The sequence below is a fragment of the Stigmatopora argus genome, chromosome 1, assembly GCF_051989625.1.
Source record: "Stigmatopora argus isolate UIUO_Sarg chromosome 1, RoL_Sarg_1.0, whole genome shotgun sequence".
Lineage (NCBI taxonomy): Eukaryota > Metazoa > Chordata > Actinopteri > Syngnathiformes > Syngnathidae > Stigmatopora > Stigmatopora argus.
The window spans coordinates 18,793,496-18,808,620 of record NC_135387.1 but is presented as its reverse complement, the minus strand read 5'-3'; the positions used below and the strand labels follow the sequence as shown (position 1 = coordinate 18,808,620).

Below are 15,125 nucleotides of genomic sequence, written 5' to 3'. Positions count from 1 at the left end.
TCGTCCCAAATTCTTCAAAATGTCAGGATTTTAACCCCCAGTTTTTATACATCACACGTCATAAAACGGCCCTCATAAACAAAAGCTGATATCCAAAGTAAACATTGATAAATGAAAGAAGTCTTACTATTGTCTTGGATGAAAAATGAAGTTTATTACAAACATTTGACACAGGGCTGTTAGTGGTCACTTAGCAGCTGTTAGATTTATAGAAATAACACTGGCCCATTGGTCGCTTCGGTCTAATGACACTCAAACTTCCCATCCGAACCCTTCGTCGTGTGCTTTTCATCACCTTTAGTATTAGTGCTCAGGTTTAGGCCTCCAAACGGAGTAGTGCGCTATAGTTGCACTGTAGTTCATTTTAAATCAGTGGAATGTACTGCACATTTTTTTAAAATAATACATATCAGGAATATTTTGGATCAGCACCATTTTGAATGCCACACCCAAGCGTCAACAACACAAAACAGGGCCGCGTTTGACTTTTAAAATAGACCCGTCATGTTATTCCGAGATCCCCCCCCCCAAAGTAAATGTTTATCCTTAAGGTGAAAAAGAAATGATCATAAGTCAGTCATATCTTAATTACAAGACTTAATTCAGTTTGACTAATTAAAATGTAAATAATGTACTATTATTTAAAACAATAGTGGCTGGATCTACAATTGGGAAAAAAGTACAGTAATCCCCCATTGTTTGCTGTGTCACGCAAAAAAATAAAATAAATATCCGCAAGTAATCCCCCATTGTTCCGTGATCGCACAATGCGAAAAAAAACGCAAAAAAGGCAAAAGATGGAAAAACCGCTAAAAACGAGGGCTGTCCTGTGAAAAATATCTCCGTATTTCCCCTTTGTTCGCTGTTACCCCCCCAAAATGCGAAAAAATCCAAAATCCGCAAAAAACGGGGCTTTACTGAGAAAATCCCCCGTTGTTCACTTTCAACCGTAAAATTTGTGAAAACACAGTGATGGATGAAAAAACCGCAAAAAACAGGTTTTCTGCGTTTTTGTGGTACGCCACCAAAATGGGGGACTACTGCAGAAATATTTTTCACAGCATCCCCTTTTTTTCCACGCGTCGCGGTTTTTCGTGGTGTACCACAAAAACAGCAAAAAATGGGGGAATTCTCTACTGTCATATTTGTCAAAACTGTCAAAACATATCTTGCATTATTAAAATTGTTCCCGCCCTCAAAGGAGAACTCTTTTTTGCTTTTAACTTAGGTTTAGAAGAAACCTCAAAATCTAAGATCATAAATCATTAACACTAAATATAAATAATTATAGGCTATTGACCATGAAAATGCTTTGTGGGCAAGATTAAAGAAGACCGAGGGCATCATGTGGCCACATTTTGTCCACTCCCGCCTCTATGGTAGCTCAAATATCTATTTGATTCACCATGGTTGCGCAATTTAAAGTCTTCAAAACATAAAACTTAAATAAACGAGAAATTCTTAATAATTTCGAACTGTGAAACAGGTTGAATTGTTAACTCCGTTCAATGAAGTATTTATAACAAGACAAATCTACCCTCCCCCCCCCCCAAAAAAATATTTTGAAACGTCAAATTGTTTAATTGTACTATGTTGTGTTCTTATTCCTGCTCGAACGTGATGACCTATTCCGTGACCATCCATTCCGGTCGACAGCCACAGACGTCCGATCCATTTTTGCCAACTTTCATTCACCCCTTCCAGTCAAAATGGATTGGACGTCTACCCCTATCAATGGCAGCCAATGAGTCAATTCCCAAGAGAAGCTTCCTGGTTAAAACATATCCAAAATGTCAGATTAAGCACAATGGAAACGGTTATTTTTAGGCAACCTTACTCCTTCACAATGTCCCTTTTCTACACTACATTCTCACTTAAACCCAGCACTACTTTCTCAGGCTGCATAGTTCCTTAAGGACGAGGGTGTTGTCCAAGAATGGCACCAGAAGAAAACGTAGACGTGTGTAGAGATTGACGGGAAACGGGAAGTCGGGATACGGAAAGGAGAAGCTGGGCAGGGAGGAAGTCGTACAAGGAGCAAGATGAGGATAAAACACAGGAGGTGGGCCAGAGGAACAGGACAGCAGGCGGGATGGTGGACAAGATGAACACAGAGGAGAAATGCATAATGGGTATATCCAAAGTGAGCAGAGCCGCACGTTTGAAGTCACCCCGCTAGCACCACCGTAGTTTGGGATGGTAATGATGGCGGTGGGCAGCAGACCTTTTCAGAAAGTTTGTAAACAATAGGCGCCACGTTACTTCTGAGTGGCCTGACAACCCAAAGTCTGATGGAGAACAAGGTGAAAATCACCAGTTTCCTCTGACTTCGACTTATGCTGCGCTCGCTAGTAAATGTTGACACAATAACAGAACGGAACCGTAACAAGAAAATAGCGTAAATAGCCTATGGTATATAGCATAGCAAAAAATGATCCGCTATTCTTTTAAAACCAATTTTCATAGCACTTTTACGAGTTTTCTTCCTAGTGACCACCCAGAAGTGCACCTGTGACGTCATGGTGAAAAGGTCTATTCTGATTTGCCCAAACAAAGAAAATGAAGACAAATGCTTGAACCGCCAACGCAATTTGGTGGTCACGGCAATGCTACGGTCAGCAGATCAAAACCTACACGGGAAAGTGCCTCTAAGACACACTCTGACACATACACGCTTTCTCTCGCGCACACGGATAGGACAAACAAATTCTCTATTAAGGTGAAAAACAGTTTCTATTATCTTCATATTGAACATCTTCATTACCTTCATCCAATCGGTGGCATGTATGCAGTACAATATATGTGCATCCTCACGACAGAGTCACTCAGAGACATCCTTTTTTTTAAAACCGTCTCTAGTTGCTAGGCAACGGCAGGCTCCGGCCTCCCAAAGTTTGTGACGTCGTTTCCCACGGCGGTCCTGAATGGATGATGTCTGGCGCTGTGTTTTTACACTGAAACCACGGGACGGAGGGCGGGCCTAACATTACCTGCTACAGGGAGTCTGAGAACACGCGTGCGTGCGTGCGTGCGTGCGTCATTGTCTGCCGAGCGCGCTGCGTGCCACCCAGCCTTCGGCCGCCGGCGAGTCGCTGTTGGCCGGGCGGTACACCAGACTCTGACCCTGTTGGTTGGAGGCCAGAATTTGAACCTTCTCGCCGCGGAAAACGCAGATCTCGTCTTCGCGTACGGCCACAAAGTCCCGAAGTACCAGCACCAACTCCTAACAGAAGATAAAGTCACCAGCTCAGAGTCAAGGGTGATGGATGACAAATAAAAAGCGCTTAATAAATGCAATAAAAAGTTGATCAAAATGGTTCTAGTTGTACACAAACGACCAACTCATATAAATGATCAAACACTACAACTAAACTACAAACTATTACATTTCAAGTATTTAAGAACAACTTTTAATGTAATATTACTCAATCCTTAGGTCCAGTACCATTTTATGTATACATACAAATACATATACAAACATCCTTTTTTGTATTTAAATGGGAGGAGAGCCAGTGAATGCGAGGCTTTGTGCACAATGTGGTGAAAGCTTTAAATCTCATTAAACTTGTATAATGACAATAAAAGCATTTAATTCAATTTGAAGGCATCTTTTTGTCTCCGCCAATAAAAAAAAAAAAATCAAACCTTCACCCTTGCATTCACTGGCTCTTTTAAAATTATTATAGAACTGATACGCGTGTTGATCCCCACCTGGGCGTCCTGATCGGTGTCTGGCAATGACTGAGGGGCGTGGCCGTTAGGTGTGGGCGGGGCCGAAGGTGATCGCCCAGACGACAGTGGGCGTGTCACCACAATCCCGCTTTCCTTTTTCTGGTACTCTATAGGAGACTGGAGCGCTATTGGGCGGAAGTACATTTCAATCAAACCCCTGAAAGGATGCGCGTTGTCGGGCGCCTCACTTACCGGACAGGAAGTTGTTCTGGGCATCCAGCAGGGCGGCAATGTTTTCCACCCAGGTGGTTTTGATGCTAGTGGATGACGCCTGCAGCGTGAAGCGCTCCGCCGAACCGCGAGACCACAGCATGAACTTGCAGGGGTCTCCCTCCACGTTCTCCTGCATGGCCAGGTAACTCACCTTGAAGACACAAGTAGAGTGAACCCAGGGATGGGAAGAAAATACATTTACTGGACTTACAAACAAACTTACAAACTTTAAGGCTAACTAGTCTAACCTTGATGCTGTTCTTGAACTGATATCCTGGATTGCTGGATCCTTTGCGCAGGAGTTCGCTGAAGATGATGATCTGCTCGAACAGGAAAACCAGACGTTCTTTGCTCCGGGATAGAACTCCGCCATCCTGCTCCCACACGCAGAAGGTCTCCTGCTGCAGCAGCTTACCCTGTGAGGTCAGTTTCCCCTGAAGACAGACGCACAACTCTTGTGACCCACAGATAATCAACATTGTTGCATCGCATCCCGATCCGTACAGCTAATGAGTGCAAAGTGGAAGAGATATATAAAACAACATTCAGCTCCTTTATTTCTTTTTGTTTTAAAACAGTTTTGACTAAGGAGGCATGGTAGCAAAGTTCTCGTCCTTATTTTAATTGTCTATAGTGGTCTGCTGAGTGCAGATTGATTTAGAGGTGAATGAAGGAAGACATTGGCCCGTAACAGTGTTGCAGTCAGAATTTGATAGCTAGCGTGAACTCAATTTGTTTGATTTTTGTTCACGGCATCTCGACTCTTGCTTATTCCCATTTCTGGATTTGGAGGTGATTGAGCAGTTTTCCGTGTAACAGCCTACCTCGTAACCCTGCAAGCGGCCAAGGTTCATCATATCATTGCAGCGTTTCGGGACCAGCGACATCAGCTCCAGGGCTTTCTATATAAAAATGGCCAAAATCCTTGGTGACTAAAACGTCTCCTGCAGCGGACACTACTCAACCCCTCAAAAACCAACCTCGATCTCTTCGCAGTCCAAACCAGCTTTGGATGTGTACTTCAAGAAATCCTGAAAAGCCCACAAATGATCTTAAATAAGGGCAATCTCTGTAAATGCAAACATGTCATGTGACTAACCTTCAAAAGGAGCTGATACTTCGTGATCCTCTGGATGGGCTTGATGAGGTAATCACTGATAGACATCCTGCAGCTGATCTCATGCTGGATCTCCTGCATATCCGCGCGCAGACACACGATTAATAAATATGTACAGTAATTCCTCGGCATACGATTGCCCCGACATACGAGCAATTTGAGATACGAGTACAATTTTGAGCAAATATTTACCTTGAGATACGAGACACATTTTGATATACGAGGATACAGCCAGGTGTGGCCAAGGCGAGAGGCTGCTTTTGAGAACAACGTGGGCACTGTCTTTCCCGTCACAACTGCCTCGTGTAATGTCTCTATGAGCCGGGCAAAAAGAACCCCCCACCCCCCTCTCTGTCCCTCTCTCTTTCCCTTCAGCGAAATCCGTCTAATTTTAGTACTATTAAACATCATAACCACTAGTTATTTGTTACTCCGTTAATAGATGGCGAATTAGAACAAATAAAAAATGTTTTTTTAATCCAATATCCAGTTTTTGGTGTTTTTTCAGAGGGCTGGAACGAATGAATTTGTTTTTAGTTCATTTCTATGGGAAACGTTGATTTGAGATACGAGTAAATCGACGTATGAGCTCAGTCCCGGAACGCATTAAGCTCGTATCTCAAGGTACCACTGTATGTTATTAATCTACGGGTGTTTCCCCAAAAAATAATATGACCAAGATGGGGAATCTCTGATTTGAAGAAGTGGACAAGCCAAAAGGTTTACCTCAAAGAAGTTCTCGTATTCAATGACGATGTACTCTGACCGCGGTTTATTCTGACAGTAGACCACGTACATGTGGAGTCGACGTTCCTGCATCGTAAAAACACGCGCGCAAAAAGTCAATTGTCCAAACTCACGCAAATGTTTCTTTCCTTCACCACGTAGATGCAACTCACGTGTCTGATGAACAGGTCGGCCAGAAGGTCGTGATTTTGAATACAACGCTCCAATTCGACCAAGAAGAAGCTAGAGGACAATACAAAAGTCCAAATGTGTGCATGGTGCTTTCATTCCAAAACTGGAGGGCCAATCATATATTTTGCAAAAGCCAATCAAATGCGAGCATTTACGATAAGGTAAAATGACGACAAAAAATAATCAAAAATCAAAATGAATGCATAAATTTGCCTCCAATTTTGGAATCAGTGACTTATTGTACACTCACTCGCGATGCCAGTCATAGATCTGTTGGATATTGCCAAAAACAATCTTGTCTTTTCCTCTCATGTCCTCTGGGATCCCTCTGACATCCAACCTTGACATAAAGCCCTGTCACACACACACACAAACACATTATTGTCATGCCTTCTATTGATTGTAAATGGCACTGTGCACATTTAGCGGCTGACCTCAACAATGACTCCCAAGTCCTTCACGTAGTCCTTTTCTGATTGAACCATCTCATTTACTACGAACCTAAACAGAGAAACACTCGACGTTCAGCTGAATTTTGGAGTGCTGAATTGACCCTTCTTCAAGAGCACAATGGACTCACATGCGTCCTCTCATAGCTTTATTTTGATGCTCACTGTCCGACTCGTTGGAACTTTGGTCAGAGTCCAGCGCCTGCAGGACAACAAGAGTTATAAAAATAGAAAAACATAGCAAAGTGGTTAATAAATGAAAAGCGGTTATTTAATGTTACCCTGGTGTTATTGGGATCTTTAATGATTTGCATGGGCGGTGGTAAAGGGGTGTGACTTTCTTCCTCTGGCTCTTCTTCACCTCCACTTTGCCCTGCATCTTCCTTTTTCACCTTCTGCCAATAGAAAACCCAGTCATATAACTCCCTTTTCTGCCTTTGAATTGGAAAAACTGACAAAAAAGTAACTGAGTTTTTTTTTTAAACCATCCAGCTACTCAGGCCGCTTATTTGATTTTAATTAGTTGCATTCCTCACTCATGGCAAGAGAAGCCACACCCATTTAGACTGTGATCCCCCCAATAAAACTAGATTGCTCGTCTATCTGATGGCAAACTAATTTAAATTCACAGCAAAAGAACAAACAGTGTCACGGGGCTCGCATGCCCCTGATTGGACGTCTATATCGGTCAATGGCACTAAACGAGTTAAGTCACCAGAAACTACAGCAAAAGCCTTTAGGATATTTGTACAAGACAACATAATCTGCCTTTTATCCTTCTTGATGCAGAAGGGACGAAACACTACTCATTCCAAAACAATAAAAAATATCTCATTTATGGCCCTTTTAATGAGTGTTTTTACTAGGTAATATGCAAATTTATAGAGCATTACAAATCACGCATGTTAAATACAATGCCGTTCTTAAAAGAGTGATTCATTTTACACATACTTTAAAAGAGAAACAACATCGGTGAGCAACCTTGGCGGTAAACCAGTTTGGAAATTTCCACCACTATTATGTAATATTAGACTGGGAACTGTACGCCTCTGTTGTAGGGCGTGGACCCAGCAAATGAATAGTAGTCTGATGCTGATAGAACAAATAAAAACATTCTAAAACTGACTTAGACCGAATCTGATGAGAGAAAAAAACACTTCAATTACATTTACCGGATGAATCGTTTAATAAATAAGCTAAGTACAAATAATACACAGATTGTTGTATTACGTGATCGAAAATGCTTATATGTCTGTGTTCCTACCATTGTTGAATTTCCCGTGAGAGGAATGGTCACTTCTGTCCGGTTGTCCCGCCTACGATTGCGGATCGGGGCTTTCTTCTGTCCATCAGCTTTTCCTTGACTCAGCCGTCTAACCGGACTGGTCAACCAGCGCTGTGAAGACATACGCGTTACCTTTGGGTTTGTCATTATGATTATAGGATAAAGCTAGTTGAAAAACCGAGGTATTCGTCCAGGTCTATTTTTTTTTTTTAAATCAAATCATTTGTAAGCCGTCTGCAAATTGTAATTTTAAGATAATTGTGATATGATACTCTAGTTGCATTCCTAAAGATGACAAACGCAGATGCAGATGAACTGCGCTTACGCAATGAATCAACGACTTGTCTACTGAGTTACTGGAGTGTGACTGGTATCACCAGAACTGAGCCCAATTACTCATTACCTTCAATGTGTTTCCTGTCCCTGAGCCACTACGTTTCGGTGCTGGTGAATTAGCAGCGACCCCCGGAGCTCCACCCACACTGGAGACAACAGTGGATGTCCCACCTGAAATTGAAGGCACAGTTAGAGCAACATAAGGTACGGGTGGGAGTCAGTCACATTTGCTGGAAGCCAGACATTTACATAATTACCTTGACATATACCTTATTCAAAAAAAATGCTCCCCCCTTCACTGTTTGACTTGAAGTCTTGCTCATAGTGGTTTAGCAACAGTGAGCGTTATGTCCACCATTTGCATGCCCAAACATTACTATGCCGTTTTATGTAAACATAAACTTGGCTTCAACTGTGTATGTAATTCAAAATGTGATAAGTCTCAGTTCTTCCCTCATTTTAAGTGCCAAGTTATTTTGGCCAAAATCAAGTCTAGTCATGATTTGGATGAAGCGAGTCCTAAACCAAATTGAGTCATCTTGCTCAGTTAACCTCATAGCTTGAATCTCATATTTTTAATGGCTCCAAAACCCATCTCCATATTTGTGAGCTGAACTTGTAATTGAATATCTTTGGTTTTACAGTGATGGAATAAATGTATAAAAACTCCAGTTGTCAAGCTTGAAAGTTGTCATGATATTATACCGGACGATATTAACAACAAAAGTATTGAACGCCAAACTCTTTGTAGATAATGTTTTCCCACTACAAGTTCATTGTATTTTATTGTTTTTTAATTCTTTTATTTGAGCGTGCATTTCCTAATTAGAGCCGTTTGCACTCTGAATACTTCGCCCTTAATTTTGGATCCACATTTTGATACAAAAATAAATATCTAAATAAAGTCTCCTACCGTACACTATCTTAGAGAAGAGAAGCTTTAGAAACATTTTATTTTTTTTATCCTCCCTCGAGCCAAGTGTCTTAAAAAGAAAGATTTTCCGATTTGTCAAGCAAAAGACAATCTTAGTCATAGACGTTACCCAATAGTACAACCCGCAGTCTTTCAATTGGCAAGATAGAAATGACTCAAATCAACTTGTGTGACTCATTCCCACACCTCTCAGGAACTAATACAGTAGTAATTTGTAATGCATCTTACTTGGAGTGGGTTGAACATGCAGAGCAGCCGTCTCCGGTGTTAATGGTCCAGAATCTGCCAGCACAAACACACACAGATGTATAGACTTGGAATGCAAAGAAGCGGGAAGACTATTTGCATGCCGTTCACATCATTAGAAATAGCCAATATGTCCCAACAACTTGCGTTTTGTGTGAGACCATCATGTAAATTAACATAATTAATTTCACCTAATTGGTCAGAAAAGCACAAATTAGGACAAATGATCTTTCATTAGTCTTCCAGGAGGAAATTCACTTTACAAAAAGGATCATAATCCCTTTTCTAAATACATGTTACACAATGAAGAAATGTCACGTGGCTATTTTGAATAAAACAAATTTGCTGTCACCTCCTAAAAACTCAATTCATAAGCAATTATGTTTACACTGCAGACAAAAGTGGATAAAAATACACTGTAAAGTGAAAATATTCAATCCCTAGCACAATATAACTTATGTTTTAAGGTCTCAGAGGTAATTGAGAAACAGGTGTGCTAAATCTTGCGTTATTGCTCCCACACAAATTTCAAGATGACAAGTAAATCTTTGATGATCTGAAAAAAAAGGAGAATAAAAACTGACCTACATTAGCCATACATCAGGTGTGCGCGTGACATTCCTTCACACACACAAGAAACCTGCGTGTCCAGTTAAACATGTCTCAAACATTCCTGCTACAGATCAACACTCTGCCTTTCACAATCAATGTTTAACCACCCCCCACCAAAAAAAAGCTCCTACATCAGACCCACCTCGTTCGTCCTGGCACGTAATCCAACCCCAAACCACAGAACAATCCCAGCATGCACTTGTCCGGCACCACATGCTTCAATGTGCATCCATTTGGACAGCGCAGAGTCCCAGAGAAACTATACACAGTTGTTATGAACAGCAGGACCCAAGTCCAGAGTGGAATCAGTCAGGGGCGGGGCTAAGATAAAGAGGGAGGATTCTATCGATGAGTTTTTCCTCATTAAAGATTTCTGGTTGGTTGTTTAGGGCGGAAAAGACTAATAAAGTGCTTTGAATGGCTGATTTATGATCATGTCAGAATGTGACAATCCCCAGGTAAACAAGGGTAGACACCTTTGCAATGAGGACTATATCAAGAAAAGGGAAGTAAAGAGAAACGTGTCATTGTCTGTTTAAGAAATATTCTATAAAACATGCATAATTCCTTATTCACTAAACAGTTAACATTTAAACTCAAATCTCCATACCTGTCAACCTCTGCCGATAACTGCCCTTATAAATGATTATGATTCCCCTTACAAACCCCCCCAAAAACCTTACAAACACCATACGGTGTTTGTAAGGTGAATCTCTGCTTAGTATTATCAGTGACAGAGCAAAGTCCCTCAACCTTTTTGTACATATTACAAATATTTACAATAAAGCGATCCAACACATAATCAAATGTATTTTGATAAGTAATAAAGAAAATCATGTGGCCAATTTTTATACAATAAAATTTACATAATATTGATCAGTTCTTGTATTGATATGAAATTTTGACATTTTTTTCTCATCTCATCTCATTTTTTTTACTTTTAAAATTAATTTCATTTTTTTCCAATGATTACAAACCCTGCTGTTCAAAATGGATGAGACACCTATAGCCATCGATGGCAACCAGAATTTACGTTATTGCCATGATGATGCGAGGCTTTTTCTTCTTCAAAGACGTCATACATGTAACGTTCACGTAAAGCTATCGGGTCCTGACAAAGCCTGATGAATCTTTCATGGTGAGCTGCTCTGAAATATTTCCAGGACACGGACAGACAGGAAAGGACCAAAATACATGCCGTCTTGACGAGAATGTCTCAACGGGAAGTGAAAGGAAGAGCAATTGGGGGAAATGGGTGTGCGGGTGAAAAGACACTCACTCACCCTTCCCAGAGCTTGTGACTGAGGATGAACTGGAGGCACTGAAAGAGGTGGTGGTGATGCAGGAGGGGGCGTTGCCCGAGGAGGCAGGGGAAGCCGGGACCAGCGTTTCCATGTCGGCGGCGCTGTGAGAGTGTGACAGGCAGAGGGCGCTCATCGGCAACGAGCCCTCCTGGTGGGAAAACCATGGCAATTAGCGCTGATTGGACTCACGGTCCCTTGGATGTTGCTGTGTCTGCTCTTCTTACCTGTTGTGGAGTTTGATCGGTTGTTCTGACCAAACACCAGCCGGGTCGCTCAGCTGAACGTTCCACCAGCTCCACCGTCTGACCGCAGCGGACACTCAGCTCCCCAGGTGAAGCGGAAGAGAAATCTAGCAACACCACCACTAACTCGCAGCCTCCCGACAGCTGGACGGACACACACAGAAACAATGCAATTGGACGATGTGTAATGTCCATCTGGTGCTGAATCCAACAGAATGAATGGCTCTAGAGCAGGGGTCTCCAAACCCTTTTCTCTGATGCAAGGCCCAACTTGCAATCCTTCTACTTTCATTTGTTTAACAGAGGATCAGAATTGGGCAAGAAAGATTGTTTTTTTAATTTTTTTTAAATATGTGTAGTTTTGAGTATTAGCTCATAGGGTGTCTTTAATGGGAATAGAAGTCTGATCTAATTTTGACTGACTCCCTATCAAAATATAGATTGGACATCTGTCCCCGCCAATGGCAGTGAAACATGTTCGCTTAATGCCAGGCTTCCCAGTTGTCATGGATTTCCATATAGTTCCAAAGAATGTGTGGAGTGCAATAAAACGTAGGATAAATTTAAGCTTCTTGTAGGGGCCATATTTAATGATATTTTCATCATCAAAAGTGGGTCCCACTTGATCCGCGGACCGTAGTTTGGAGACTCCTGCTCTAGAGTCCAGGCCACATGCTAACTGTTAAGTTCGATTCATTTTTTTATTTTTTTAAATTACATACAGATTAAGTCTTCATTTGTTGTTCTCTCCTCACTCACTCCTTACAAAGTAGCACTTTGATGCAGCCATATCAGCACAATATCTATATCAATCTATAAACTGCATGTCGCAACGATATATATATGTATGCCAATGAATACGCTCCAATCCAGTTTGTGGAAAAAACGTTCTTTGTGAAATCTTCTCTCATTCCAAGTTCCAAATGTGCTTAGCATCACGCCAAAAGAGACTACATCTGGGCTCTTTTATATGGTCAGTGGTAAAAACATGCAGATGGGTTTTTAACCAACTGAGTTGCTCTAAATACAACTAACAGCCAGTGTATTTCAAAGTCGCTTGTATATAGTCAAAGAGAAATGAAACGTACCTTTGCAGAAGAGCCACGAGACAAAGTTTTCCCCGAGTTAAACCATCAAGGGAGGAAACCCCCTCTCACACAAGCAGACGCACACACAAGCGTGCAGTGCACACACCCAGCTGCAGTTGTGGTGAGGTCATTATACACACGCCTATCTTACACAGCTCTTGTGACTCTGGGATACCTTGTCGCTGTCTGCGGTGTTCTGGGATGTTCGGGAAGCGATGGAGACCGTGTCGGGCTGACTGCTGGCGTCGCCCAAGCTGTCGGCATCCTCGCTGGTCTCTCTGTCAAAAGGAAAAACGACAAAGCGCTGTGTAGGGTGGGCTTCCTGCAATGGTATTAGTCTGACACGTGAATGCTGACCTGCGCGAGATGCTGCGTTGCCTTCCAAGAGTGAGATTGGGGGTTTTGGGAAGTGGGATGGGCTCCCTCAACGCACCCCGGAGGTGGCCCCGCCTCTCCTGGATCACCTGTCGAATGCTGCGGACCCATTCCTGCTTCAGCTCCAAGGATGATGCCTGGTGGCAGGTTGAAAAGCAAGTCGGACCACGGGTGGGGAAACTCAACCAACGTGCTGATTTGTTTACCTTCAGAACTGTCTTGTTATCCGAAGTTGGCGTCCTGCCAACCCAAAGCGCAAATTTACAAGGATCTCCTTCAATGTGTTCTGTCACACCCAGTTCTGAAGTCTGACAGGGAGGGACAAAACGGAGTCATTAGCCGAGGACTAATCTGGTCGTGTCTCCGTATGCCTGCGTAATGGAAAGTGAGTGCTACCCTTAAGCGACTCTTGTAAATGTACTTGGTCCGTCCTGATGAATCTTTCATTTCCTTGCTAAAGATAAGTGACAGCTCAAAGAGGAAGAGGTGTCGATCACGTCCTTTTCTGATGAGAGACTTTGGTTCCCAAACGAGAAAGGAGTCCTGCAGCAAGAGCTCACCTTGCACCTCTAGACCCTCTTCAAGACCTGAAAATGACATATCATTATTTCTTTTTTATTATTTATACACTCGAGTGAAAGACTCAGCCATTTACTAAGAAAAACATGTAATCATTCATTACTTTTGTTTGTTTTTAATACCTTTATTCATTAAATGATCCAAACGAGAAAAAAAAAACTAATTAGTGGTGTATCGTTATTGTGAAATGTATATATCTATATCACCCATCACCAATTTCCACCTAACAAGGTCAAATTTTAAACCGGCGATGTAAGCCAAACATCATTTTGATGGCAGGAAATTGCAAGAAGTCATTCAATGTAATATTAGAAAGAAAAATGAATATGAATATAAGGATATCAAAATTGAACTATGAGTTAAAAGGTTAAAATCAAAATGAACGTTTAATTATAGATTATACTATTACAAGATTCAAATTGTGAAACAGTCCTTTTGTTGCTTATTTTTCTCTAACATGAACCGGAAGTTGGCGACGTAAAGTCTGTGTGAGCAAAACATTTTTTTTGCGTAAATTTAGGAGATTTAAGTCATATTTGGAGAAAAGTCATAAAATTGTGCGATTACAAAATTACAGTTGTTCAGGCTCCGCAGATTTCAACTTTTGGTGACATTAGGTCAGTGTGAAAAATTAGATTTGGGAATAATTTTGGAGGTGTATGTGATTCCTGCAGATCAAACTTTGATGAGAATGACTATTCTTAATATAGGCGACATAGTTTTAGATTAAAAGATTTTCAGATGGTGGTGTCCCTTGATATTAATTCAATGCAAAAAGTGTGCCCCAACTCAAAAAAGCTTGGGAAACACTCCAGTAGTCAACCCTTTTCTGTCTTGAAGAAACACTGTCACCTTCTAGCATGCTAACATGCATGGCATCGTTAGCTCTCTTGGGAACACTCAGCATTACGTCCAGGCCTTCCTTGATCTCGCCTTTTCCTTCTTCGCAGCACGCCAACAACTCCTACAGACATGCACATGCACAAAATGAAGCCAGTGGTTGGGACCACGCCCACTTTGGGACACCGGCTCACTTTTAGCAGCAGTTGGTACTTTGTGATCCTTTGAACAGGTTTGATGAGCGATGACGAGATGGAGTTAGTGAGCCCATGTCTTCTCTGGACCTCCTGTAAACGCAGTGAAATTGGATTGTCAAACAGTTGGATCGAGATATGGATATTTGTACGCATTACTATTATTAGTTTCAAATACATTACCTCAAAAAAACCAGCACCATGCTGTTGGATCAATAAACTAGAGTCTGGCTTATTCCTGCAATAGGTCACGTACATGTGGAACTTATCAGCCTGAGAGAAGTAACACAAACACATTGAAGGGTGGGATTGATGACGCAATTTGTTTTTTTTGTTTTGTTTTTGTCCAAGCAAATTTGGTTACCCAGGTGACAAAACAATGTCCCACATCTTCCGGAAGCTGCTCGTAGTTCTCCAGCTCCTTCAGGAAAATGCTAGAACGGATATCGATCGCGCTGTCATTGCAATCCATTAAAGAGTTAGACAAAAGCCCTCTTTCATATAGATTTTGTACCTGTTATGGAACTCGTAGATATCCTGGATGTTCCCGAACACCACATCATCTCGGTTGTGAAGACCAGATGGGACATCTTCAGAGCCACTCGTCATCTCCCACATGTATGTCTGCAGGTCATGTCACAGGATAAATAAAGGGTGTGTA

General features: G+C 41.7%; 1 protein-coding gene across 3 annotated transcripts in view; it reads right to left on the bottom strand.

Moving 5' to 3' along the window:
* Positions 1-129: 129 nt before the first annotated feature.
* Positions 130-15,125, bottom strand: part of LOC144078312 (kalirin-like) — a 28,805-nt gene continuing 13,809 nt past the window's right edge. Inside the window, exons 31-57 of one of the 3 annotated variants that reach the window (XM_077606396.1) lie at positions 14,979-15,088; positions 14,829-14,898; positions 14,648-14,737; positions 14,465-14,557; positions 14,283-14,394; positions 13,248-13,438; positions 12,834-13,159; positions 12,652-12,754; positions 11,371-11,532; positions 11,126-11,294; positions 9,213-9,266; positions 8,118-8,221; positions 7,694-7,825; positions 6,711-6,824; positions 6,561-6,631; positions 6,415-6,481; positions 6,231-6,334; positions 5,962-6,031; positions 5,789-5,875; positions 5,045-5,137; positions 4,926-4,976; positions 4,770-4,847; positions 4,194-4,379; positions 3,925-4,096; positions 3,712-3,857; positions 2,991-3,223; positions 130-2,920 (exon numbers count right to left, since the gene is read on the bottom strand). In XM_077606396.1, the coding sequence (XP_077462522.1) occupies positions 3,038-3,223; positions 3,712-3,857; positions 3,925-4,096; positions 4,194-4,379; positions 4,770-4,847; positions 4,926-4,976; positions 5,045-5,137; positions 5,789-5,875; positions 5,962-6,031; positions 6,231-6,334; positions 6,415-6,481; positions 6,561-6,631; positions 6,711-6,824; positions 7,694-7,825; positions 8,118-8,221; positions 9,213-9,266; positions 11,126-11,294; positions 11,371-11,532; positions 12,652-12,754; positions 12,834-13,159; positions 13,248-13,438; positions 14,283-14,394; positions 14,465-14,557; positions 14,648-14,737; positions 14,829-14,898; positions 14,979-15,088 (3,141 nt within the window). In that variant the 3' untranslated portion in view covers positions 130-2,920; positions 2,991-3,037. Of the gene's footprint in view, positions 3,224-3,711; positions 3,858-3,924; positions 4,097-4,193; positions 4,380-4,769; positions 4,848-4,925; positions 4,977-5,044; positions 5,138-5,788; positions 5,876-5,961; positions 6,032-6,230; positions 6,335-6,414; positions 6,482-6,560; positions 6,632-6,710; positions 6,825-7,693; positions 7,826-8,117; positions 8,222-9,212; positions 9,267-11,125; positions 11,295-11,370; positions 11,533-12,651; positions 12,755-12,833; positions 13,160-13,247; positions 13,439-14,282; positions 14,395-14,464; positions 14,558-14,647; positions 14,738-14,828; positions 14,899-14,978; positions 15,089-15,125 lie in introns of all 3 variants that reach the window. The other 2 variants (XM_077606397.1, XM_077606395.1) reach the window with 2 other exon arrangements.